Source organism: Myotis nattereri (genome assembly GCF_964212035.1).
Source record: "Myotis nattereri genome assembly, chromosome: 13".
Taxonomy (NCBI): domain Eukaryota; kingdom Metazoa; phylum Chordata; class Mammalia; order Chiroptera; family Vespertilionidae; genus Myotis; species Myotis nattereri.
In genome coordinates, this window is record NC_138088.1 from 20,523,759 (window position 1) to 20,550,066 (window position 26,308).

At 51.8% G+C, this 26,308-nt stretch overlaps 1 protein-coding gene across 2 annotated transcripts in view; it reads right to left on the reverse strand.

The window, feature by feature from the left end:
* TSPAN15 (tetraspanin 15) overlaps positions 1-26,308 on the reverse strand; it is a 48,095-nt gene that overhangs the window by 13,367 nt on the left and 8,420 nt on the right. The window contains exons 2-3 of one of the 2 annotated variants that reach the window (XM_081104400.1): positions 10,181-10,366; positions 8,956-9,030 (exon numbers count right to left, since the gene is read on the reverse strand). In XM_081104400.1, coding sequence (XP_080960526.1) covers positions 8,956-9,030; positions 10,181-10,366 — 261 coding nt within the window. The remainder of the gene's footprint in view (positions 1-8,955; positions 9,031-10,180; positions 10,367-26,308) is intronic. The other variant, XM_081104401.1, reaches the window with a different exon arrangement.

Below are 26,308 nucleotides of genomic sequence, written 5' to 3' on the forward strand. Positions count from 1 at the left end.
TGGATCCTGGGGCCAGGGCTGGGTGGCCACACAGCCTGGGCAGAGCAGGGACCGCCTGGCTTTTCCAGCCTTAGGTGCCTGCTCCCCTGGGTGATCCTGGGCCATGGTTGGAGTGTCTAAGAAACAGGACACCAGGGCGGAGCCAGTCTGCCACCCCTGGTAGGACAGGGAATGAGCTCATGGATTGAGTGGCATGCCGCAGGGCCCTTGGCTGAGCTGGGCCACAAGGGGCAATGTCAGTGTCAGGGACATGTCTAAGGCTACCTGCATGAGGACGTGTCAACCGGCCTCCTTCCACTCTCGAGGCACTGCAGACACAGCCCTGGTCTACCACATCCTTCTGCACCTGTCCCGGCCCACTGGCCACCTCCCAGCCCTCCACCCGGTCAACGTGCTAGAGATGGAGGGGAGGGGAGGAGGGCAGGAGGACCGGGCAGGTCTGCAGAGGGGATGCCCAGAGGCCCAAAGGGGAAAGCTCTCCCTCACTCTTTGGTGAGCAGCCCTGACCTCGCTCCCCAAACCATCTCAGTCTCTGCTCACCTTCCAAAGCTGCCGACTCCAAAAGAGGCCTGTGTGGGAACCAGGCTTTCCGTCTGGGGAACCGAGCGGGGCCCGGTGGGGAAGACAGGCCCCCCTGGAGGCCTCCAGACACGGGCAGGGGAAACAGATGGTCCCTGGCTCCGTGGACAGCAGCTGCCCCAGTTCCCAGCAGGGACCTCTCTGCATGTGTGTGCACTGCCTTTGGCACTGTGTGTGCCTGTGTGTGCATGTGTGTATGTCTGTGTCTGTATCTGTGTGGTCTCTGTGTGTGTGTGTCTGTGTGTGTGTATGTGCACTTGTGTGTCTGTGTCTGTGTATATGTCTGTGTGTGTGTGTGTGTGTGTGTGTACAAGGAGATGTGTAGGACAGTCAGGTGGTCCCTATGCTGTGATGGGTTTGGGGGGGGGCGGAGTTCCAGTGAGGCAGGTGAGTTGCCCTGTTCATTATGACTGTAGGGAGCTCTGCTGTGTTCGGAGAGATTGGGGGTGCCACCCAGAGGATACGCCTTGTGGAGCATGGCAGGGAAGAGACAATTCTGGCTTCCTGTGCTGCTCCCAGAGGCAAACACACGCATGTCACACACACACACACACACACACACACACACACACACACACACCAGCAGGGCAGTTCCAACAAGGACTAGAAAACCACCTTTCACAAACCGCTGGCATGGCCTCAAGGCCGTGTGGCCCAGGCTAAATTAAGCAAACAGTAAGCAAACATCAAAGGGCCGTTGTGTACGCTACCAGGTTCAAGCTATCTAGTTCTTTCTTTCAAATCTAGTTTTAAAGGCATCCGAAGCCTCCACATCGCCCCTCTCAGCAGAGGTGCTTAGGGTGTTTGTAAATCAATGAGGAACTGGAAGGGGTGGGGGGCAGTGGCAGCAGCTCCCCCAGGCTGGGAGGCTGGAGGAGCAGGGAGAGGAGGGAGGGAGGGAAGGGGCTGGAGCTGCCCAGCAGGAAGGCGCTGTCCTGGTCTCCTGGCTTCCTGCAGGCTGCCGGGCTCCATATCAGCTTCTCAAACTCAAGGCCGGGGAGGCCGGCTGCTGGCAGCCCCGGGGGAACCAATGCCACCTGGTTCTCAGAACATGAAACCAGCACCTCATAGCCCTGAGCCAGCCTCTCTGGGCTTCCCTCAGTCCCAAAGGTGGGGACTCGTCCTCTGGCCCCCAGGCCCCAGGCTCTGCTCCAGCCCTGGACTGGCCCAAGCTGACAACTGAGGGCCAAGGAGAACCCAAGAAGCAAGAACAAAAGGAGAGGAGAGCTGCCAGGCTGTGGGAATGCCTGCCATTCCCACCCGCAGGCCTGGCCGAGGCCACAGGTTTAATCCCTGTGGCGGGAGAGGCTCTGCTTCCATTTCCCAGGTATTTGGGGCTCCAGCTCCCACTCCCCGATGGCTATCCACGGTGGGGTGCACCAGCAGTGGAGTCTGGCCAGATCAGTGCAGAACTTTCTCTCCTTTGCTCTGGGTAGAAGGATATACATGTTCAGGTGCTCAGCCAAGCAGGCCATGATGCGTGCATGCATGTTTATGCGTGTGTGTGTGTGTGTGTGTGTGTGTGCGCGCGCGCGCGCGCGCGCGTGGTGCCATCTCCTTTCTCCCTGACCCCAAGGTCAGGCCCAGAGCTAGCTAATGCCAGTGTCACGATAAAATAAACAGGCTGCGTGCTGCCCACCATCCCCAGGCCTGGAGTTGGGTGTCAAGGCCCGGGTGGCAGAGGGAAGGCCTGGGATGGGGACACAGATACAGCAGGTAGAGCCCGGCACCCTCTGGGTGACCCTGCTCAGCTCTGCCTGCCTGGGAACACACAGGTAGGGGTTGCCCACCTCCAACATTCCTGACCCCCTCAAGAGAGTCCCAGGAACAGGCTGGGGTGATGGTAGGTCAAGAGGGGTGAGACAGACAAGTCATGGAGGTCATTCAGGTTTCCTCCCACTGGCGGGGGTCAAGATGCTGCACCCCTGCTCCTTCTGCCCAGGCCTCAGGGCCACCTGCCCTGTGCCCGGCTCCCAGTGCATGGCCACCGGGCTTTACAGGCAGAGAGGTCTCTTCCGTCTGACTGTCAGGAGGGGCCTGAGAGCAGAACCCCGGTCCAGGGCCAGGCGCTGGTAGAGAGTCTCTGCCTCACTCCAGGGAGTCTGTATCTCTGCAGCCTGGCTGTGGCCACGGTCCATGCATCTTCCTGAGAACTTAGTGTGAAGTTATTTGCTGGATGATTTGTTCCCATTTGTCACCACAAGTGGATTCTTAGAGTGAGCAGGCGACCTGTGGGGGCTGGACCTGTGACAGTGTGGCTCAGAGAAAGCTATCTTCTCCTCTTGGGGAGGAGAACATGGAATTGGGAGCTCACCTCCTCCCAGCAGCTGACCGTGATTGCTCCCCGCCTTTTTCTCCACCGTACACTGCCCCTCCCCGCACCATCAGCAAGCCAGGCTGCTCCTTCCCTAGCCTCACCATTGGCTCATCTCTTGTTTGACGAAGTCACACTGCACTGGAGTTGGGAGGGACATTATTTTTCTTTATATGGTATTTTCCGCTGGATTATGACAAAGGGAAAAGGAACTTTGAAAGCTAGGGAAAAAATATAAACAAGAAAATAAAAATCGCCCCTGTCCCTACCCCTTGGAGGAAATGTGAGTTTGTGTGTTCAGATTTCTATTTCCTTCCAGAGGTTTCCAGGCCTTTTTTTTTTCATGTGGAAATCTTACTGCGCTTATAGTTTTGCATCTCATTTTTGAATTATTTTGAAATATGTATTATAGGCATAGGACAGCACAGCCCACCATGAACCCCAAACAACTGCGTCCCCGATGGTGAGGGTCCATCCTGGGCTACATACCGAGACATCCTCTGGCAGGGCTCAGTGAGGGGACACCCCATCCCAGGGGAAGGCACACACCTCACCCCACGGTTCCCTCAGGGTCTGGGGATACTGATAATGCCCACCCCGACCTCAGGCCCACAGCATCCCAACCTGTGAGGGCTAAATGGCCCCTGGAGGTTTCATCTGGGCTCGGCTCCCGCACTAAAGAGGAGTGGTGTCGGAGCCCTGTGACTGCGAGGCGCTGGAAGATGACAAATTGGACTGCCTTTGGGAAAGCACGCTGGAAACCAGACTGCTGCTCACAAAGGGGATTGTTTATTAAAACCACTGCTGCTGCTGACCATGACCTGGACCTGGGCCGTGGCCAGCAAAGCACTAACCCATCCTCTCTGGAAAGCCGCAGGCCGGCCGGCAGCCCTGCTGGCTGCACAGAAAAGCATCCGTGTGGGCAAATGGAATAAACAACTCTCCCCTCAGCACTGCTGACAAAATAGCCCATGTCCTGGCTCTGCCGGCGCAGAACAGACCGTCTGAAAAGTAGAAAAGAGGGAAAGGAGGAGCAGGTAGCAAGACTAGGTTGGGAAACCAACCAAGGAGGCAAATACGAAATCAAAAGGGAAATTTTAAAAAATCACAACACAAATTAAAATCTAAACACAACATACCAACATTTAAGTAGTTCTAAGAGGGAAGTTTATAGCGATAATGTTTATAGTGATTCTTTCTACATTAAGGGGGGAAAAGATCTCAAATAAACAATCTAACTTTATACCTCAAAGGACTAGAAAAACAAACTAAGCTTGAAGTTAGAATGAAGAAAATAGCAAAGATCAGAGTGAAAACAAATGAAATAGAGACTAAAAAAGACAATTTAGAGAGATCAATAAAGCTAAGAGTTGGGTTTTTGAAAAATATAAACAAAATTGACAAAGCTAGATTATGAAAAACCATAATATTTAAATAAATAAAATCTGAAATGAAAGAGATGCTACAAAAATAAAGAGGAGACGTTACAACTGATGTCACAGAAATACAAAAGATCATAAGGGACTGTTATAAACACTTATACACCAACAAACTAGATAACTTAGAAGAAACAGATAAATTCCTAGAAACATACAACCAACCAAGACTGAATCCTGAAGAAATAGGAAATCCGAACAGACCAATAATGAGTAAAGAACTTGAATCAGTGATGAGAAGTCTCCCAGTAAAGAAAAGTCCAGGACAAGATGGCTTTACTGGTAAATTCTACCAAGTGTTTAAAGAAGAATTAATACCGACCCTTCTCAAATTATTCCCAAGCATTGAAAACAAGGGAACACTTCCAAACTCATTTACGAGGCCAGCATTGCACTGACACCAAAGCCAACAAGGAAACCACACAAAAAAAAATACCAGCTAACATCCCTGATGAACATAGTTGCAAAAATCATCAACAAAATATTAGCAAACCAAGATCAATAGAATTACAAAATCATGATCAAGTGGGATTTATTCCTGAGACGCAATGATGATTCAACATCTGCCAACCAATCCATGTGATATACCACATTAACAGAATGAAAGATAAAAATCATATGATCATCTCAATAGATGCAGAAAAGCATTTGACTAAATTCAATATCCTTGCTGAATAAAACTCTCAACAAATTAGGTATAGTAAGAATGTATCTTAACCTAATAAAGGCCATACATGACAAGTCCACAGCTAACATCATACTCAAAAGTGAAAAGCTAAAAACGTTTCCTCTAAGATCAGGAAGAGACACCATGCCCACTCTCACCCCTTCTGTTTAACATAGTACTGGAAGTCCTAGCCAAAACAAGAAAATTAGGCAAGAAAGAGAAATAAAAACCATCCAAATTAGAGAAAAAGAAGTAAATTGTCTGTTTGCAGGTGACATGAGGTTATATATAGAAAATCCTCAAGACTCTAGCAAAAAACTGAGAACTGATAAATTCAGTAAAGTTGCAGGATACAAAAAACAACATACAAAAATCAGTTGCATTTCTACGCACTAACTATGTGCTATCCAAAAAACAGAAATTAAAGAAACAATAACATTTAACAATAGCATAAAAAAAACAATAAAATACTTAGGGATAAATTTAAACAAGGATGTGTAAGACTTGTACGCTGAAAACTATAAAACATTGGAAGACATTGAAGACAGCACAAATAATTGGAAAGATATCCCTTGTTCATGGATTGAAAGAAATAACATTGTTAAAATGTCCATACTACCCAGAGCGATCTACAGGTTCAGTGCAATACCTATAAAATTTAATGGCATTTTCCACAGAAATAGAAAAAAAATCCTAAAATTTGTATAGAACCACAATAGACCCCAAATAGCTACAGTAATGTTGAGCAAGAAAAGTGAAGCTAAAGGCATCACACTTCCTGATTTCAAACTATATTACAAAGCTATAGTTATCAAAACAGCATGGTATTGTCATACAAACAGACACATAGATCAATGGAACAGAATGGAGAGCCTAGAAATAAATCCACGCATATATAGTCAACTAATTTTCAACATGGGTGCCAAGAATACACAATGGGGAAAAGACAGTCTCTTCAGTAAATGGAATTGAGAAAACTGTGTATCCACATGCAAAAAAAAAAAAAAAAAAAAAAAGGAAAGAAAGAAACTGGACGCTTATCTTACACCATACACAAAAATCAACTCAAAATAGATAAAAGACTTAAAAGTAAGACCTAAAATCATAAAATTTGTACAAGAAAACATAGGGAGTAAGTTTCTTGACATTGGTCTTGGTAATAATTTTTTTTATCTGACACCAAAAGCATAGGCAACCAAAGCAAAAATAAACAAGTGGGACTACATCAAACTAAAAGGTTTAAGCACAGCAAAGGAAATGACTAGAAAAATGAAAAAAACAACCTACAGAATGGGAGAAAATATTTGCAAATAATATATCTGATAAGGGGGTTAATATCTAAAATATATAAGGAGCCCTTGCAACCCCATAGCAATAATAATCATCATCATCTAATTAAACAAAGGGCAGAAGATTTGAACAGATATTTTTCCAAAAAAGACAAATGGCCAACAGGTAAACGAAAAGATGCTCAGCATCACTGATCATCAGGGAAACGCAAAGCAAAACTACAATGAGCTATCATCTCACATGAATGTCCATTAAGAAAAAGACAAGAAATGACAAATGTTGCTGAGGAGAAAAGGGAACCTTTGTACACTGTTAGTGGGAATGTCAACTGGGGCAAGCATTATGGAAAGCAGTATGAAGTTTCCTCACAAAATTAAAACTAGAACTACCATATGATCCCGCAATTCCACTTCTGGATGGACATCTGAAGGAAATAAAATCACTATCTAAAAGAGCTACCTGCCATGAAGAGATCTCCCACGTTCACTGCAGCCAATATATGGAAAAAACCTACATGTCTGTCAACAGATGAATGTGGTAAAGAAAAACACAGAATGTATATTGTATTGTGCATATACAGCACACACACATATACAATGGAATATTATTCAGCCATGAAAAGGAAGGCAATCCTGCCATATGTTTCAACATGGATGAACCTGGAGGACATTATGCTAAGTGAAATAAGCCAGACAGAGAAAGACAAATACTGTATGGACTCTTTGGCATCAGTTATATGTGGAATCTAAAAAGAAGAAGAAAGTTGAATCCATAGAACCAGAGAGTAGAAAAGCTGTTGCCAGGGACTGGGGGTGGGTGTAAATGGGGAGGTGTTGGTCAGAGGGTATAAACTTGCCATGTTAAGATGAATAAGTTCTGAGGATCTAATTTACATCATGGTCACTAGAGCTAACAATATTGTATTATATACCTAAAGTTTGCTAAGAGGATAGATCTGAAACATTCTCACACTCAGAAAAGTTAACCGTGTGAGGTGATGGAGGTGTTATTTAACTTGATTGTGGTGATCATTTCACAATGTTTATGTATAGCAAATCATCACATTGTAGATTTTAAATATATTACAGTTTTATTTGTCAATTATATCTCAATAAACCTGGGGGGTAGGGGGATAGAAAAAAATAGAATTGAAAAAAGGACTGAGCTGCTGTGTGCTCTTGGGAGGGCTTCCTAACCTCTCTGTGCCTCACTGACTTCATCAGTATGATGGGAATCTCCCCTCCCCTCTCCCGGGGCTCATAAAACACGAAGACCCCTGGGTTCCAGGGGTGTAGACAGGCCTGCGGTTAGGGTCCATCCAAAGGAGACCCAGGCAGAACAGTTGTTTCCTGCTCCCACCTGAGCCAGTGAAGACTTTGGCAGGAGTCAGACTCTGGGTCATTTGAGGGATCCGCGCAACCTGGTGTCTGGGAACTTTGTGTCTGGGACAGTGACTGCTGCCTTGGGCTCCACTTCTGACAAGATGGACAATTTGGCTGCATCCTTGGTGCACCGTCCAACAGTGATGCCCAGGAGTGCCAGGAACAAAACAGTCTGGGTGGTGAGGGTGGGGGCAGGGGAGCGGACAGAGAAAACTGAGTTTCCGAGAACAGGCCCTACTCCTCAAGCCCTGCCTCCAACGCCAAGCCCGGAGGAAGACCAAGGAACCAGATTATGGGAGAAATGACGGATCTCCGGATCTCCGAGCTGGCCCTCAGCCCCGCGCAGCCACTGGCTTCCTGTGGGACCTTGGGCAAGTCCCTTCTCTTCTTCAGGCTTCAGGGCAAAGGAGCTCATATGTAATGAGGGTGCACTAAGGGCCAAGTTCTTCACACGCATTCTCTCATCAAATCCTCAGCCCGAACTCCATGAGCTGGGAACCATGACCCCCTAAGGAGCCCGGGGGCTCCCAAGAGGTGAAGCACTTGCCCAAGGTCACACAGCTCGTATGAGGCTACATGGCATCTGTGATGGAAAGAAGGGGAGACCAGGAGTCCTGAGAACCCACTCAAAGGGCTCCTGATTCTGCAAACCCTTCCAGCAGGTTTGCTGCCACATGGTCTTCTCAGCCTTTCTCATCCCCACTCTGATATCCCCGCACAGTGAAGTCCTATAGACAGTGCCTCCAAAATGTACGCCAAACCCGTCTCCCCGCAGTGAGGGAAATGTAAGCCAGATCACATCACTTCCCCCACACAACTCTGCAGAGGCTTCCTACTGCCTTTGGAGAAAATTCCCACCTCCTACACCTTGGCCCCTGGGAGCCCCCGTGACCTGCACTGGCCGGCACTGCAGCTCCGCCTTCCATCCCTCCCCATCTCTCATGCCCTTCAGCCAAGTGCATCCACACTGGTCCACACACTGGACAAGCTCCTTTCTGCCTCAGTGGCTCCCTCTGCCTGGGTATCTGCTCCCCTGAGCCTCACCTGGGAGGCTCCCTCTCATTATTTCGTCACTGTCCTCCCATTCTGCACCCCACGCACTCTCGCATCACCCTGTGTTGATTTCTTGCTCTCTGGTTTCCCCTTTCAGTGCCCGTCTCCCCAGCAAAATAAACGAGGCATTGTATGCCCTGCTCTCTTCTCTGCGCACGCCCAGTTTTACAGCCCAGGGCACACACACAGCAGGGCCCGGCATGCATGTGGCTGATAACGGTGCCCCAGGCCCACCTGGTTCCGGAAGAGCAAGGCCACCACGCCACCAACGAGCTCGATTATGAGGCAGATCCCAAGGATGTACATAAACTGAAAAACAAAATTCAGAGATTCGCCTAGAGGGGCTCATCAGGAGTCATCGCTGTCGGATGACAGCGCCTCCCGGGCCGCTCGCCCTTCCTCCTGTGAGGACACAGGATGTGGATGTTCGGAGGGAAAGCCCGTCTTTGGATCCCGTGGTCAGGAAAAGTGACTCAGCTGTCAGCCCGACTGTTACCGAGGTTTGTCCCAGGGACCGAGATGGAAAAGCACCCCGCCCCCCCCCCCCCCCCCCCCCGCCTCCCTCAACCCCACAGGAGAGCTGGTCCTCGCTCAGGCTGCTCCAGAGGGGACAGGCCTGGCTTAACGGGCAGGGCAGCATTTCCAGCTGTGCGGGCAGAGCCCCTCGCAAGTGGCTTCCCAGACTCCCAGGGTGGTGAGGAGAGTGAGACAGAGAACATGCACCCCACCCCTGCGCTTCATCTCTGTACCAGCATTGTCCAAACTGAGGCCAGCAAATCCCAGCCCCAGGCAGCACCGAGGCCCTGATTATAGGGCTTTCAGGGGCCTCCCATGTGAGGAAGACAATGTGGGTGCAGAGCAAATGCATCTGCCCATCTGGTACCCCCAGCTTTGAAAACCCATCCTTCACCCCATAGTAAGGGGGGCAGGAGGGCGGGCCCCACCCCCTGGTCCCAGGGCAGGCCTTCTGAGTCCTGGGATTGGGGCCAGAGTTACCAAGAAAGATTCCCTGGGGTCAAGAGCCACAAGGACTTTGTTGGCCTGGACTGCTGGCGACCACCGCCCAGGGAAAAGAAGGGCAATGCCAGGTGTCCAGCTAGGAGGTGCGGGGAGAGAACCCTGGGCGCAGCCTGCACCCCTGGACCCAGGGCGGGTTTGCTGGTTATGTGCGCTAAGAACTCACTACCAACTGGTTGTTGTTTCACTTGGTCTCATTTGAGTGTGGTTTCAATCCCTTCCAACTGGAGTCTGGACCCACAGAGGGTGTAAGTGAGTGAGAAGGCTAGTATTCAAATCAGCCTTCATATGCAGAAGTGGAGGTGGCCACTGTGGGCAGAGAGGCTGGTCCGGGAAACGCTCCAGGAGAGCTGCCTGAAGGCCTGGGCCAGTCCCCCTCCCTCTCCCGGGGACTCCAAGGACCTGCCACCCACCAGCTGAGGGGTGCGCGGAGCCAACTCACAGCTTGAAGAAGGCACAGGTTGTCTCGAAGGGAGGCCAGCACGCCGACGAAGGAGACGATGAACATGATGACTCCCAGGAGGATGAGGATAATGGCCGGGGCCAGAAAGGCACTTTCGAGGGTTTTGTATTTCTGCCGCTCGACCTCTGCATAGATCCCCACTGACAGAACCAGGGTCCCGATCAGCTGCAGCGAGAAAGCCGGGAGGGAGAGGTGAGAAGGACTGGAAGGCACTAGATTTTCCTCCGAAGAGCTTAGTGAGGGCTGTGGTACCGGCCACTGAGGGGGGCTCACCCAATGACTGCCCAGGGAGGGAACCTGTTAGAGGCTGAATTGTATTCCCCCCAAAATTCCTGTGCTGAGGTCCTAACCCCCAGGACCTCAGTGTGACTGTATTAGGAGACAGAGCCTGTAAAGAGGTAATTAGATTAAAATAAGGTCAGGTCAGTGGGCCTTAATCCAATATGACTGTTGTCCTTATAAGAAGAGGGCATTAGGGCACAGACATACACAAAGGGAAGACCAATGGGAGACACAGGGAGAGGACAACCACCTACAAACCCAAGACAGAGGCCTCAGAAAAACTGACTCTGCCAACACCTTAGTCTTAGACTTCCAGCCTCCAGAACTGTGACAGTAAATTTCTGTTGTTAAAGGATATATGCACCCCTATGTTCGTAGCAGCACAATTCACCATAGCTAAGATTTGGAAACAGCCTCAGTGCCCATCAGCAGATGATTGGATTAAAAAACAGTGGTGCATCTACACAATGGAATACTATGCTGCGGTAAAAAAGAAGGAGTTCTTACCATTTGAAACAGCATGGATGGAACTGGAGAGCATTATGCTAAGTGAAACAAGCCAGTCAGAGAAAGGTAAATATCACATGATCTCACTCATTTATGGAATATAATGAACAACATAAACTGATGAACAAAAACAGATCCAGAGACAGAGAAGCATCCATCAGACCATCAGACCTCAGAGGGAAGGTAGGGGAGGGTGGGGGTAAGGGGAGAGATCAACCAAAGGACTTATATGCAAGCATATAGGCCTAACCAATGGACACAGACAACAGGGGGTGAGGGCATGAGAGGGCGAATGGGGAGTAACGTGGGGATAAGGACACATATGTAATAACTTAATCAATTAAAAAATAAATAAAATTTTAAAAATAAATAAAAGTTTTCTGTTGTGTAAGCCCCCTAGTCTGGGGTACTTTGTTATAGCAGCCCTAGCAAACTAATATAGACCCTATTTGGAAATCTCAGGAAAAGTCTTGGTGAGTCAGGGGGAATGCCCGGTGGAGAGTCAGAGAACCTGGGCCTTGCACAGTCTGTTCCATTGCCTGGAACGCGCTTCCTCCTGAAATCCACATGGCTCACTCCCTCACCTCCTTCCTGCCCTTGCTCAGTTGTCACCTGTGCATGGTGAGGCCTTTCGGGGGGCCATCTTATTTAAGAAAGAATCCTGCCTCCTGACACCCTGATCCCATTTCCCTGTTTGACTTTTCTCCTTTGCACTTGCCAGCATATGACTTTTTCCCTTTGATTTTGTAATCGTTTGTCTTCCCCACAAGAATATAAGCTCCGTGCCAGGAGGGGTTTATTCGACTATTTTGGGCATCCCCAACAGCCAGTACTGCCCTGACATTTAGGAAGTACCATCAGCGTTTACAACCAGTGTCTGCTGCTGAATGGATGCCAGCTGGGCTTCCCAACAGATCCCCATGGGTGTGAGGTCAATGCTTCCTACCACATCTCTTGCCTGTCCAAGGACTCTGACTTTCCAGGCCACACACTCCCGAGGGCAGGGGCAGATCATTGGAGACCCTGGACTCCTCCACTGAGCAGAAGGCAATGTGGGAGCATAACCAGAAGACATGGTGCTGCCGGCTAAGGCCCGAGGAAAGGAAGTGAGGGATAATTCACATGTTGACAAGATGTGCCATGAGCACAGATAAGCCAACATCCGGAACGCTGAGGAGGCTGTCCCTGCAGCTACTGGCCTACCCAGCCTTCAATCGGCTAAGCGTGCCCTCCGAATAGATCCCTTTGACTTCTTTCTAAAGACTGTCCTGGCTAAGGGCAAGGATGCCAAATGTCACACAGACCAACTTTACTTAGAAACACCAGGTAACAGGATGACCAGGGCGCCAGGATCCTCACCCTCGGGTCCGCAGTCTGCTGTATTTCACAGCTAAGTGCCACTCTTTGGTTTGAAAAGGTAATTGGGTTACAGAGATCCACTCTCCCCAAGTCTAGCAGGAATGTCTTTCCAATACACACGGGCCAGGAGGTGCGGAAGACATCGACAAACTCACATGGCCATAGCAGGAAAACTGTAAAATGATGTCATCAAATTCACCCACTTGGGTAAACGTTAAGATTTATAAGGCAGGGCACAAACGCACACGCGGCCCTACCCAGGAAAATGGAGATCCCAGGAAATGAGCCCTACCTTTGTAAGAGAAAGGTTAAACAAAGACTTTCTGGTCACTTCATGCTCCAAAACCCAGAACACGGTGAAATCATTGTTCAAGATCAGCCTAAGCCCCGTGGGGCCTTTGAGAACAAGGGCGGGCAGCTTTAGAAAGCCAGGTCCCCGCTTCCGATCACTGCACCTGCAAAGAATCACTCACTCAGCCCTGACCCTGAGCCAGACTCAGAGGCGGCCACCCCTCCACCCCAAGGCTGAGGATTATGGTTAAGGAAGAACCCCACAGGGAAGCACAGCCCTCAGAGCCCAGGCAGAGAGTGACTGTGAGGACGAGGTGAACTTGAGGGCTACAGAGTCAGGGCTCATGTTCCATCTTTTATATAATTGATTTCAGAGAGGGAGGGACAGGGAGAGAGAGAGAGAAACATCAACGATGAGAGAGGATCATTGATTGGCTGCCTCCTGCACGCCCCTTACTGGGGATGGAGCCCACAACCCCGGGCATGTGCCCTTGACCGGAATCAAACCCGGGACCCTCAGTCCGCAGGCCGACGCTCTATCCGCTGAGCCAAACCAGCTGGGGCTCATTTTCCATCTTGATGGAAAGTGTAATCCTCATGCTGTCACTGAACCAACAGGAGAACATCTTAATATTTTCACAACTAACCCATATACTTTTGAGAGTCCTACGACGTTTCCTTTTGTAACAAAGAAAACAGTTCTTCTCGGGCAGGATGGCGACCCCCCTCCCTCACTCCCCCCTGAGGCTGTGCTTCCGAGGTAAGGTGTCCTGCTTTGGAAACCATCTCCAAAACACCAGCGCTGTCGCTGCCCAGTTCTGAGCAGAACGGACCCCAGCCCTCTCCATAGAGGCAGAACTCAGCTTCTGTTTTGACAAGCTCCCCCGAGCCCCAGGGCCCACTCCAGAACAGCATGTTGGCAGGAAACAAAACTTCCTCCCATCGCCCTCCTGTTGCAAAGCACCACAACATTTCCAGGCCACTGAAGCCATGGGGAAGGCTATCATGGCAAATGCCAGCCCAAGCCTCCCGACTCCCCCACCGCTGGGTACCCACGGCCCGTTCCTCCTGGGCCACCCCGAGGTGCTGCCACCCCAGCTCTCCCAGAGGCCTGGCAGGCAACCCCAAGGCGGCTCCCCACACAGCACAGGCTGATCCGGGCTCCTCGGTTCCCAGAAACTTCAAGATTTCCAAATGATATTTACATCTCCGATGACATCAGTTTATGTTTCCATTCGACTATAAAATTAACTGTCAATGCCAGTGTGCGATCACATCCACTCTTCTCTGCTAATTATAGCCCTTCCCCAGGCGGCCGGCCACTCCAGCTCCAGCGCAGGAAGCAAATGGCCTATTTGTCAAGCAGGACAGCTTCGGCTAAACAGGCTGGGGCAGGGGGCACCCAGCCACGCCCAGGTGGGGCCAAAGAAGGAAAGCACGTGCTGCCAGCAGCCTACAGGCCAGGCCCACAGCCACATGGTGCCTTCAACAGGCTGCTCAGGAACCGGGGTGCCCAGCGTGAAAGGGGCTGAAAGCCCCCCTTGAGCCCCACAGCCTGGGACCCACCTTCCTCTCTGCAGGGAGAGGCCCAGCTCCATGCAGCTGTGGGAAGCAGGAACCCCCGTGAGGCACTCCAGCACCTGTGTTTCCTCCTCCAGGAAGCATCTGGTCACTGTCCCCTGCACAGACTGCCCCCCTCACCCCCGCCCCCCTGCCTCCAGCTGGGGCAAGTCTGCACTTGGAGGGGACGTGAAAGGCCCAGTTTCACTCCAAAAGGCACAAACCAGGCACCTACTGTGCTCCAGGCCCTGAGGTCACCAGGGGCCACAAGACTAGACATGGGGTAAGACTGGAGGAGGGGAGACTGGGAGATGCTAGAAATGACCTCGATGGTCCTGTGGATGGGACCCAGGAGGTCTTTCGATTGGGGTTGGAGAAAAGGTCACACCTTTACTTCTGTTAACCTCTAAGGGAACTGTTCCTGGCACAAAGAAGGTGAAGGCCTCTTGGTCTGTGGGAAGCAAGCTGCAGTTCCTGCTATAGAGAGATACAGAAGACTCTGGGAATTTGAACAAAAGTGAGAGGAAGAAAGGAATTGTCAGAAAATCAGGGTGGGCTTCCTGGAGGAGCCAGTGCTTCCTGGAAGGCCCCAAGCACGGGTTCATTCTAAAACTATCTCAGGGGGCACTCGAGCCTCCAGGGTTCTGTGTTGGGCCCAAACCAAGTACTTTTCTGAGTTTCTAGCTTGAAGATGTGGGGGAAAGCTAAACTCCAAGGCCTGAGAGAGGTTTTATATGAGGTGGGGCTAGCAGGGTCCCTGCACCCAACCGACAAACCCTAGACTTTGCATCCTTCAGCCCTTCTGTCCCAAGCCCACCTCCTACTCAGCACACTCTGTACCAGCTTCTCCTCCATCCAGATCAGGGCTGGAAGAGATCAAAGATGGGAGCTGGCAATCCGGGCCTCTGTTTATTAGTGCAGTGTCCTGGGCCATGTCACCCCCCCTCTTTGAACCTCATTTTTCACCTGAGGGACAGTAAGACCTGCTGCCATTTATGAAGTGCTGTACAGCATCCCCCAGACTGCTAGACCTGCATCATCTCCCTTAACCTTCACACTCCTGCACATCCTAGAAACGATGAGTCTCATTTTATAGACCAGGCTCTGTGGATCATAGGAGGAGTCAAGTCATCAGGATTCATGACAAAAACCTATCTGTCTGTCCTGCCACTAGGACTTCCAGATCAGCCTTTTGCAAAGATGTGGGAGAGAAATGATCTGAAATGTCTTTGCAAAGGTGCCAACGGAATATTCTATGATGTTGGTAACATTCAATGCGGTAGCCACTAGCCACAGGTGACGACTAACAAGCTCTTGAAATGTGGCTTGTGTGTCTAAGGAACTAAATTTTTAATTCTATTTTATTTTAATTTGACCACATGCCATCGTATTGGCGTACTGGACAGCACAGATCTAAAGTGTTTCTCATTGATGCTGTCTCTTACCACTCTTACACTGTTGCTTTCTGAAAGTAGAGAGAGACCACTCTTAGTAAAAAATCATGTGTCCTAATCACCTTGCCACTAGCTAGAGGAGGTTCCATAGTATTCACTGGCTTCATTCAGGAGAAAACCATCTCTCCTCCCACTTTCCCCAAGAAGGTGCAGTTCCTGATGCCCACCTCTCCTTCCCCTAAGGAAAGCAGGACAGACTAGATCCAGAGGCCCTGGCAGGGCCCCCAACCCAAACTGATACAGGGCCAGACCCACCTCCAGGACTGCAGGGCAGTATTCTAAGCTTTGGGGCCCCTGAGCCCGGGTGCCACTGACCGGGCCCCGTCCTACCTCCAGGCAGCCTGTGCTTGAGGAACAGGGCTTCTTTCAGCCCCAAATAAAGCCAGGCCTTGAGAAAGCAACAGAAGCTGCCTCCTCCTGCCAACAAAGAAGCCGGCCCCTGGTCTTCGTCACTGGGCTTTGCTGTCAGCTCTGCCTTGACCCTGGACCTCTTTTTAAAAACTGGAGATCAAGTGCAGAGGACTCAGTTCATTGCCATCCTTGATCCACGGCGTTCTCCCGCACAGCCTGCTCTGGTTTGTTATGTAACGAGTACACTTATTAACCAGTCCTCCAGCCCCACAGACCTGCCATGACCCACTGTCATACACTAGGGTTCCACATATGCCTAGGTCAGCTTCTAGCTCCCTGCCTCTTCCATCAGTCAATCTACCCCTCAACAAACCTCCCCATTGTAGTGACTATAGCTTTAGAACACATCTTAGCACCTAGTAGGTCAAGTCCCTCCTTCCTGTCTTCTTCAGAAGTGACCGGATATTCGTGGACCTTGACTCTTTCTTATACATTTTAGAATCAATTTATCAAGTTCCATGAAAAACACACACACACACACAAAAAAAACAAAACCTGCTGAGGTGTGAGTAGAGCCGCCCGAATCCACAGATCCCTTTGGGTAGAACTGAGGCAGGGCTTCCTACCCATGAGCCTAGTGTATTCCTTCTTCACTTATGTCTTCTCTGTCATGCTTTCTCTAATGAAAGTGCTCCCTCCCCTTCCCCCAGGCTTCTGCATGGCTGACAGGCAGCGCTGGGGAGAGACTTTGGGAAGTATTTCCCAGGCCAGGCCCTCCAGAGAGGCCCAGCGTGGAAAACAAGCCTCTGAAAACAAATCTCTCTCAGAAGCAGAGCGGGCACACCAGTCTGGTGGCTACCTTCCTGTCACCAACGGTGACAGCGACTTGATTTAAAAGACTCCCACGTGTTGTCTGTTCTCTATATGGTGAAGTTTCTTAGAGGCCTCTCTTGTCAAGTTCTCACCCTATGATGTTTCACATTCCTCTGGCAAAATAAAAACAAAAAAGACTCCCCCCACACACAGCACATTCCAGGCTGAGAAAGGCCTGCCGTAAGCCGTAAGCCGTAAACCGGAGCTTTGCGAGCCCAGCTAATCTCCCGGGCCAGGGCCAGGGCCAAGTGGGCTCTGACTGAGAACCACCACACACACAGAAGCGGAGGGCAAGAGCTGCCCAGCCCCAGACACGCCTTGGGGAGTTTGGGGCAGGCAGATGGGAGGTAGTGTAACAAATGCCTCATAAGGACTCTCTGAAACAGAGCAGTCCCTTTCTCCTGGGAAATCAGGGAAGGCCCATTGGAGCTGGGCCTTGAAGGGTGCCCGGAGTCAGACTTTCTACACTGGACCCGCCGTCAGCGTGGGGACCGGTCTGGTATCTGTTGGAGAAATGAATCTGAGCAAGTATTTGCTCCGCACGCCTATGAGCCTGAAGAAGAAACTCTGGTGACCCCATTCCACAGTGGAGCCGTCCAAGGTTTAAGGATAAGAGTGACTCGTGGTCCATCTAGAAACCCTGGAAGCAGCCATGGGAAAAGGGGAGTCAAGAGCAAATCACCTCGACCCAACACTCCTCTCTGGTTTCCTTTCCTCTCCCTCTCTGGACCCTTCTCTCTCCCCACCTTCCATGTGTCTGAGCTGAGTCAGACCTGCCTCCCAGGGCTGTGCTCTCCTGGCACCACGGTGATTATCTTCCCAGATCTCAGCCCCAGGCCAGGCTGACTCATTAGCCAGAGGCCAATCAGAACCGAAGCCAGTGCTCCCCGGAATGCAGCCAGGACCCAGGCTCTGGGAGTGGGGACTTCCTGCTCAGGCCACTGAGAGCAGCACCCGAGGCCTAGGGTTGGAGCGGAGAGGCTAGGAATGATGAATGCAGACTGGGGTTCTGGGATATGGGCAGGAGACTAGAGATGAAGAGCTATGCGGGGTTGGGGTGGAGCTGCTTCCTGCTGGGGTTCACTCAGGGGTACATCCTGTGCCGAACCACTGCTGGTCACCCCTCTTTGTCTTCCTGGCCCAGTTGGCTGAGGCTCCACTGCTCAGGGCTGCAAGCCATTGGCCAGAGTGGGTAAAATGACCCCTTTTTCAGACCCTTTAAAGAGACACAGGCTCACAGAGGTGACAAGGAGCTTTGTCCTAGACAACGGCTTTCGGTTCAGGTCCCAGCAGCCTGCTAGTACCCATACCCGTCCACCAGGAAGTGAGCCAGGCACACCCCCCAGTCTTCCCCTGGCCTGGGCTCTTTCCCAGAGATAGCATAGGAGTTGCCCAATGAGACCCCAAGTGAGGACAAGAGCAACTTCAGGGAAGGGGGATGAAGGGGGGATCCCCCATGATCTTACTTCTCCCTCACCATCTGGGCTGCTGAGAGGAGAAGCCACAACAAAGGAGGGAGCCACCAGAAGGGAGCAGGCGGAGGAGGACCAGGCATGGGGGAAGGGGAGGAAGAGATAAGGGAAATTCCGGCCATGAGTGCAGAAGGCAGTGAGGCCTCACAGTCAGGGCACACCTGCCTGAGTTGGGCGCATATGAATTAAGGCCGGCAACTATATAATGTTGGCAATAACAGAGCTTACTGTCTCATGCTGCTTCTTTTTAACGTTAGGTCTACTTTTATATCTAAGGAAAATGAATCAAATTCTCTTGATTCATTTTTTCCCCTTTGCCCAAAATCCCACATCTGAACTAAACCCTTCCTCTGCCCCTAAACTAGGATTGGAAGGCAGAGGAGGTGATCAGATCACACATGTCAGTGCCTGGCATTGCAGAGCCTTAAAGAATGTAAGCTGACCCACTACAAACGCTCATGACTCCACAGAGGTCAAAGGGCAAACAAGAAAGGCGGCAGCATCATACATTGGAAGGAGCACTGACCTGGGGCATGGGAGCCTGGGACTGTAATCCCAGCTCCGTCACTAGCTCCCATTCGACTTGGGCCTGGTGTCTTCTCCTCTCCTGAGTTCTCCAAGCTTTCCCTCCAAGTCCAGGAAGGTCACGCTTCTGCATGAGAAAGGCCCTACAGGGGACAGAGATGCCCTTCCCAGCCCAACCTCAGAGGAGGTACACGCCTTCAACACTGCCGGCCACAGCAGCCGTGGAAAGGAGAACAACGGTTTTTTGGGAATAAAGCCCAAAGGGACTAATGACCATCCTCCAAAGCTCAGCTCTAAGCCCTCCTCCCCCTGGCAGCCTTCCTGGGTCACCCCAGCTACAGGGATCTCTCTTCACTCCTGATCGCCTATGAAATCAACAATGGGAAGCCCTCACTGGTACTGATATTTATAGTATTAACTGTGCCTACTGACAGGTAATTCCAGGTGTGTATTACCTCCTGCATGCAGGGCATGGTGGCAGAACCCAGCAACACACATACCATCTTTGGCCTACAGGACTTCACATTGTGTAAATACACTAGTCCCAGAAGTTCATAGGAATTTTGATGGCTCTGCTCCCAGACCACACTCTCCTGACAAAGCCATATGGGAAGTGGTTAGGGCCTATGCCAGTTCACAGTGGCCTAATGAACCACAATGGCCCTGAAGCAAGATGCCACACGGAAGTTCCTGGCACCAAGCAGTTGCTCAGTAAACGTGACTTCCCCTTCCCCAGGAAAGAGGTAGGACGGATGTAACACTAACATTTCAAGACTCAAATCAGACACCACAAGCCATTTCCCCTTTAGAGGCACTTTGGTCCAAGGATAATTCAGGGGAGGGGGAGTCCCTATTCTGAATTCCAAGGCAGCACTCACTGATCCAACATACATCTATTAAATCCCAGTCACTTGGAGTAAAAAGATACCAAGTTCCTGCCCTCAAGGAGCTCATTCTACTAAGAATACCTACTCGCCAACAAATGCAGCAGAAATAGGGAAACACGGGGGTAGAGGGGACTGAACGTGCAGAGAAGAGGAAATGCTAAATCCTGGGCAACCCAGTGAGATCACGGAGGCTTCCTGGAGGAGGCAGTGTTTGAACTGAGCCCATGTAATGCATGCATTTGACAGGCAAGAATTTCTGAAGTGGACAAGAGTTTCAGGTGCCCAAGAGGTGCTTCAGAGGCAGCAGCTCAGCATCGCTGGCGCCAAGGGCAGGTAGGTAGGCGGAGGCCGGGGAAGCTCACAGAAGGCAGACCCCCAAGGCCTGGTCTCTCGGGCTAAAACAAGCCGTTTATACAGCAAGTGAGAGGGGGAAAACATGTTATTATTACGAATATGGTTTTATTTATTGGCGTGATCACGTATTAATTTATGTAATGTCTGGCCACTGGGGTGTGCACCTGAAACTAATATAGCGATGTATGTCGACTGTAATTGAAAATGATTAAGAAAGAAAATGGTTTGGCCTTCCCGGATCACCCACCCACCCGCGCACACTCTGAGAGGAGCTGCTTTAGGAAGGGGGGGCGGAGCACCGATAGAGCAGCAAACACAGAGCCCCGGCTCTGGCGGAACTCACATTCTAGTTGGGGAGAGACAAACAAGAAAAAGACGTAGTATGTCCTGGTTACACGCGCTCTAAAGAAAAACAAAACAGCAGAACAGGAAAGGAAGCCAGGGAGGCTGGGGGAGGGGGCTGCCATTTTAAATCGCAAAGACCTGAAGTAGGGGAGGGGTCTCTGTCATCTACATGGACATGTGGACGAACGTCCAAGCAACTACCAAGACTTTGGAACATGCCCGTGAGTTCAAGGAGTAGCTGCTGCAGCATGACAAGGGGTGAGTGCAGATACGGTGAGAGGGCGGGGGCGGGGCACGCCAGGTCAGGTGGCGCCCTTGAAGCCACTGTGAGGACTCTGACTTTTGCTCTGAGTGGGTGGGAGGCACTACAAGTTTGCGGAGCATTGATCTGGTCTGACTTTGACTTTTACATGAGTTACTCTGGCTGCTATGCTGCCAACAGAGGGGGCGCGGCCGGGGGGGGGGGAGGGGGGCGGGGCGGCCATGAAGGCCAGAGGGAGAGCAATCAGGAATCTACTGCAGTAACCAGATTCCAGGTGACGCGAGCCTGGACGAGGGCAGGTGCATGGAGGTGGTGAGAATCGGGCAAACTCAATATATGTTGAACTTGAAACAGGGAAATCACTGAAATAATGTAAGCAGGGGAGTCACATGCTCAGATTGGCTTTCAAACGTTCTTTCACCCAACTGAGTATTCACACAGCCCCAACGTCACCCCACGGCTTACTCGTTTGTTATCGTGGGGAAACGCACATTTACAATGCAGAGGGCTGGCAGTCCAGCTTGGCATGGCCAGCAGGGGGGTGGCCAGACATCACGTGTCTCCTAAGGTGGCATTCTGCACCTCCCGCCGCGTCCCATGTTTAGTGCTCCTGCAGGAAATGGGTGGCCTGAGCCCAATCAAAGGAAACTGGGAAGCAAACCCACAATGCTAATGTTCTGCAGACCAACAGCCCCGGAGGCTGCAAGGGAACCAAACAGCAAAGATCGTCCACACGGGGGAGGTTAAGGAGACTCGGCAGAACCACGGCAACGTGCGAGCCTTGAGTGCACCCCGGATTGGGTAACATAGCCCACAAAGGACATTTGGAAAACAACTGAGGAACTTCGGATATGAGCTGCATAGATCAGTGGTTCTCAACCTTCCTGATGCCGTGACCCTTTAATACAGTTCCTCATGTTGTGGTGACCCCCAATTTTACGGTTACAAATTGAACATAATTAAAGCATAGTGATTAATCACAAAAACAATATGCAATTATATATGTGTTTTCCGATGGTCTTAGGCGACCCCTGTGAAAGGGTCGTTTGACCCCCAAAGGGGTCGCGACCCCCAGGTTGAGAAGCGCTGGCATAGATGATGCTTTATTTCGCGGTGGTTATTTTTCAGGGCAAGGTGGCGTGTGGGAGAAAGCCCTTTCTGCAAAGCTGAATGCTGAGGTATCTGAGGGTGAGATCGCAGTGGCTGCAGCTTCCTTTCAGCTGGTTGGCAAAAAAGAAGGATATGTATTGAAAGATTAAGACAAGATGTTAACAGTTGGTAACTCAAGGGCACACAGGTGTTCTCTGAACTCTTCTTTCGACTTCTCTGTGGGTTTAAAACTTTTTTAAAAAGAAGTTTCATTTCCACTATCCCAGCTTGAAGAGGAACCACTGACTTCGTACTCTCCATCTTGCAAAAGAGAAGAGGCCTCTCCAGGCCCCATCCCAACTATATCCCAAGCATGGGAACCAAGGGACCAAGAGGTTCCACCAGGGCCTGGTGGTCTCCCAAGCAGGCGGTGGGTACCGGCCCTGGGTCTCCCAGCTCTTTAGAGCCTCACTCCCAGCACCGCACAGGGCCCCGTGTGCAGCTGATGGTTAAGGGTGGGCACTCAGGGAGTCCCCGGTCTGGCATCCAGCCACCAAGCAGCTCTCCTTCCAACAGGAGGAGGGCTCTGGCAGGGGGGTCCCACCACTCCACACTGCCCTCCCGGCCCAGCAAGCCTTTCCCTGCTCACTTTCTGAATTTCCCTAAGTCAGGAGAGAGCAAGACCCCAGTAGGTCTTGGTGGGTCAGGCAAATGCAGACAAGTAACACACCGTCTTCCCCAGGATTCCAGAATCACCTCTCCCGTTTTTTGTTAAAATGAGATCCAATGCAATACATGAGCCGTGGCCCCGGATCCTGATTTTTTCAATGCATTATGGGAAACATCGTAGGGACAACTGGAGGAGTTTTAATGTGGCCTTGGTATTTTCTTAGGCGTGATAATGGTGCTGTGATTGTATCCAAGCGCTTCTTTTGGAGGTGCATGCTGGGATATTTGGGTGACCTGTCACAATCTCTGCAGCTTCCTCTGACGTGGCCAGATGTCAAAATTACCGGTTCAGGCTGCTGGGCATATGGGTGTCCGCTGTGTCATTCTGTCACCTTTCCTGTTGTAATGTTTTTTACAGTAGAAACATTGTGAAAACAAACAAGGTCCAAGTTCCACCTCTCCCACGAGGCGGTCTGTTCACAGGTCAGCATCTCCCTTTGGCCAGGGACGTCTCAGTGGCCACAGCAGGGGCAGGCTCACCAGTGGCCCAGGACAGGAAGCCTCCTCAGGCCTGAAATTAATGCCCCAACCAGATGTTTCCCTGCTAGCTGGGGCTAAATACAGCCCGAGGCAGGATCCTAGCTGTTATACATCCAGCTGAGCCTACAGAACCCAGGACCCAACGGCGTTAGGACTCGATCCTCCCTGATGTGGGGAGGCTTGGAGGAAGGAGAGAGAGAGAGTGCTGGTCATCTTCAATCCCCTCCTCCCCTTTAAGACAATTAGGACAAGAGAAGACAAACACCACAGATCAGCATCGTGAGGAAGCCCTGGTGCTGAACGCCAGAGGAGATGAGGCTGCCATCACCTCTCCCTGAGGCTGGGCTCCTGAACAACTCCCCGTCCCATCTCATTTCTGCTCCGATCGTGAGCACCGCGCCTGGGGATGGGAGCCCAGAGCCCAACTGTCCAGTGCTGTCTCAGTCCCCGCCAGAGCCTCCTGGGAGCTGCAGGCTGGCCCCGCCCCGGTCACAGGATGTCTGCAGCTGTCCTGAGCATGCTGCTAAGACTCGGGGTGCCAGCTTCTCAAAGGACAGCGACCGGGCTGGCTCATCCGTCCCCTTGACTCACAGGGGCCAGGAAAACAGATGCCCCAGATCAGAGGCTGAGCAGAAGCAAAGCAGGGGCATGAACCGGGTTCCCGCTGCCTGGGATCTTTCTGGCCCTGCAGAGAAGGCCGGTCTGTGATAAACCTCACGTCGGGCCCTTGTCCCCAGGCCCAGCAGCAGGCCTGTTAGAATGGGGGCACCCGCCTCCAGCTGGAGAGAAGGATCCTGAGTGCAATCACTGCACAGGGCCCACAGTCCCCTCTGAACGATGCAGGTTGTCCCACTGGCCACAGGCACTTGCTGCACATGATCTGGTCTCAGCTCCCTCCCCTCGGAAAGGAAGGGGCTGCAGCAGATGGCCTCCAAGGCCCTTCGAAGTTCTACCCAACTGGAATCCCAAGCCGCATCCTAACTGCCCGAGTGATGGGTGACACTCCTGCTCTGAAAGGGTGCAAGGGAACCCCGGGTGCTTTACAGCCCCCTGGGCAGGCCGTTTTGATTTAACTACTTTCAGACCAGGAAGTCCTTCCTGAGAGCTAACTTGCATCCCCTTCCCCAGTGTTAGCCTCTTTCTCTCGGGCTTTCCTTTCGGAGGGGGAGCCCATAAGAAACAGGTTGCAGAGCACACACAGCCTTTGACCACCTGCCAGGGCCTGCAGAGCTAGGAGGGGGCGGGGCCTCTGGTGGGGCAGGGCTATAAGTCTCCCCCTTCCTGCCAACCTCCCCGCTCCCCCAGCCACAGCCGGTCTTCACCTGAGTCTTCAGCGCAGCCCACAGAAGGGAAAGGGATTTGCAGGGCCCTGAATTGGGCCCCTTCCAAGTGAGGCGAAAAGGGCTTGCATTCGTTTCCTGGGACTGTCGTAACCAATGACCACAAACTGGGTGCCTTAAGACAACAGAGAGGTATTCTCTCACAGTTCTGGAGGCCCAGGTGTCGTCACAGGGCCGCTCTGCCTCCGGAGGCTCTGGGGGAAGAGCCGTGCCTCTCCCAGCTGCTGGAGGCTCTAAGGCGGTCCTTTACCTGCCTCCAGCTCACATAGCCGTCCCCTGTGTCTGTGCCTCCTACCTGTCTCAAAGCTCCCCCTGCCTTTCTCTTATAAGGACACTTGTCATTGGATTTAAGGCACAGTCAGGCCATCCAGGATGGTTTCAGCTCAGGATCCTGAACCTAATTATAAGACCCTTTTTCCAAATAAGGTCACATTCAGATTCAGGGACATAAACATATGTGGGTGTTATTTTTTGGGGGTGGAGGGGGCTACTCAACCCACTACAGAGCTCACTGGTCAGAGTCAGAAGCCCCCATTCTTCCACTGATGGTCACCAGCTCACCACATGACCCCAAGCAGCTCAGGCCACCTCCCTGGCACTGCTTCCCACCACCTGCATCCTCTCCCAGGGAGGCCAGAACTGCGGGCCCCGCTCCTCCAGATCACACCCAGCTTCCCAACACGGTGCCTGTGTCTCAGCCATCCTCCAGCTGGAGACACCGTCAAAGGGAGGAAACTCATCCAGCTCACCTCCCAGTGTGTGACTCCCTGGCTCAAGGAACTCCAACCTGCTTCTATGGAGACTTCTCCAAGTTTCAAAGTTAACCTCAGACCAGGTAAAAGGATGTTGTAAACATAACCAAAAGGAAAACACAATTCTAGAGCCACGGACCCCCCGAAATACATCCTGCTCCCCTGAAGGAGCCCAGCCTCCCACATCCCCAGGCTGGTGGTCTCCACACATCTCCGCCAGCCCTTCCTCGCCCAGACTGGGCCCCGCCAACTCCTCCCCTCCACCCCCACCCCCACCCCCCACACACCTCCTCCTGCCTGGCCAACATGCTCTCTCGCTTGCTGGGCCACTCCCTCAGTAGTGCGCCTCTCCCAACATGTACACCACATTCCCAGCCCAGAGAGACAGTCCACGCTGTCGGCAAGGCTGGGCACAGGACTCAACTGGAGAGAACGTCCTCTTGGGAACCAGGCCAGTCCCCTCAGAATTCCCTCACAGACACAGCTGTGAGCGGTGGTTTCCACTCCAGCTGCACATTAGAATCACCAGGGGAAGTTTAAACATGATGGGTGCCCAGGCCTCACTCTAGCCCAGTGGTCGGCAAACTGTGGCTTGGCAAACCACGGCTCGTGAGCCACATGCGGCTCTTTGGCCCCTTAAGTGTGACTCTTCCACAAAATACCAACTTCTGCGCATGGGCCACGAAGTTTCAATCACACTGTATGTGCGCGCCCGCACGTGGTATTTTGTGGAAGAGCCACACTCAAGGGGCCAAAGAGCCGCATGTGGCTCTCGAGCCGCAGTTTGCCGACCACGGCTCTAGCCCCATAGAGTCTGAGAATGGGGCCCCGACATCTGTACTCATAAAATCCCCCAGGGAGGGAGGCTCAGGCAAGGCCCACTGGGCTAGCAGTGGGTCACTCCCTAAGGTCTCAGAATTTGATGCCAGCCTTGGAAGCCCCACCCACTCCACTCAGGCCAGGAGACTTCACCCCAACCTGTGACAGGGTGGGACAGGGGCTAGCCTCCACCCACTGCCAAGCCCCCTCAGGGCCCACAGCACCCGGCACACAATGGGTGTACAGGACCAACCGCCAGACCCCAAGCACCTCCGCAGTCCCCCTGCACTGCACCCAGCACAGCCCGTCCCCAGGACCGGAAACAGCCTGGGAGGCTGTGTGACTGGTCCAAGGCCACGCTGCATCCTGGGAGGGG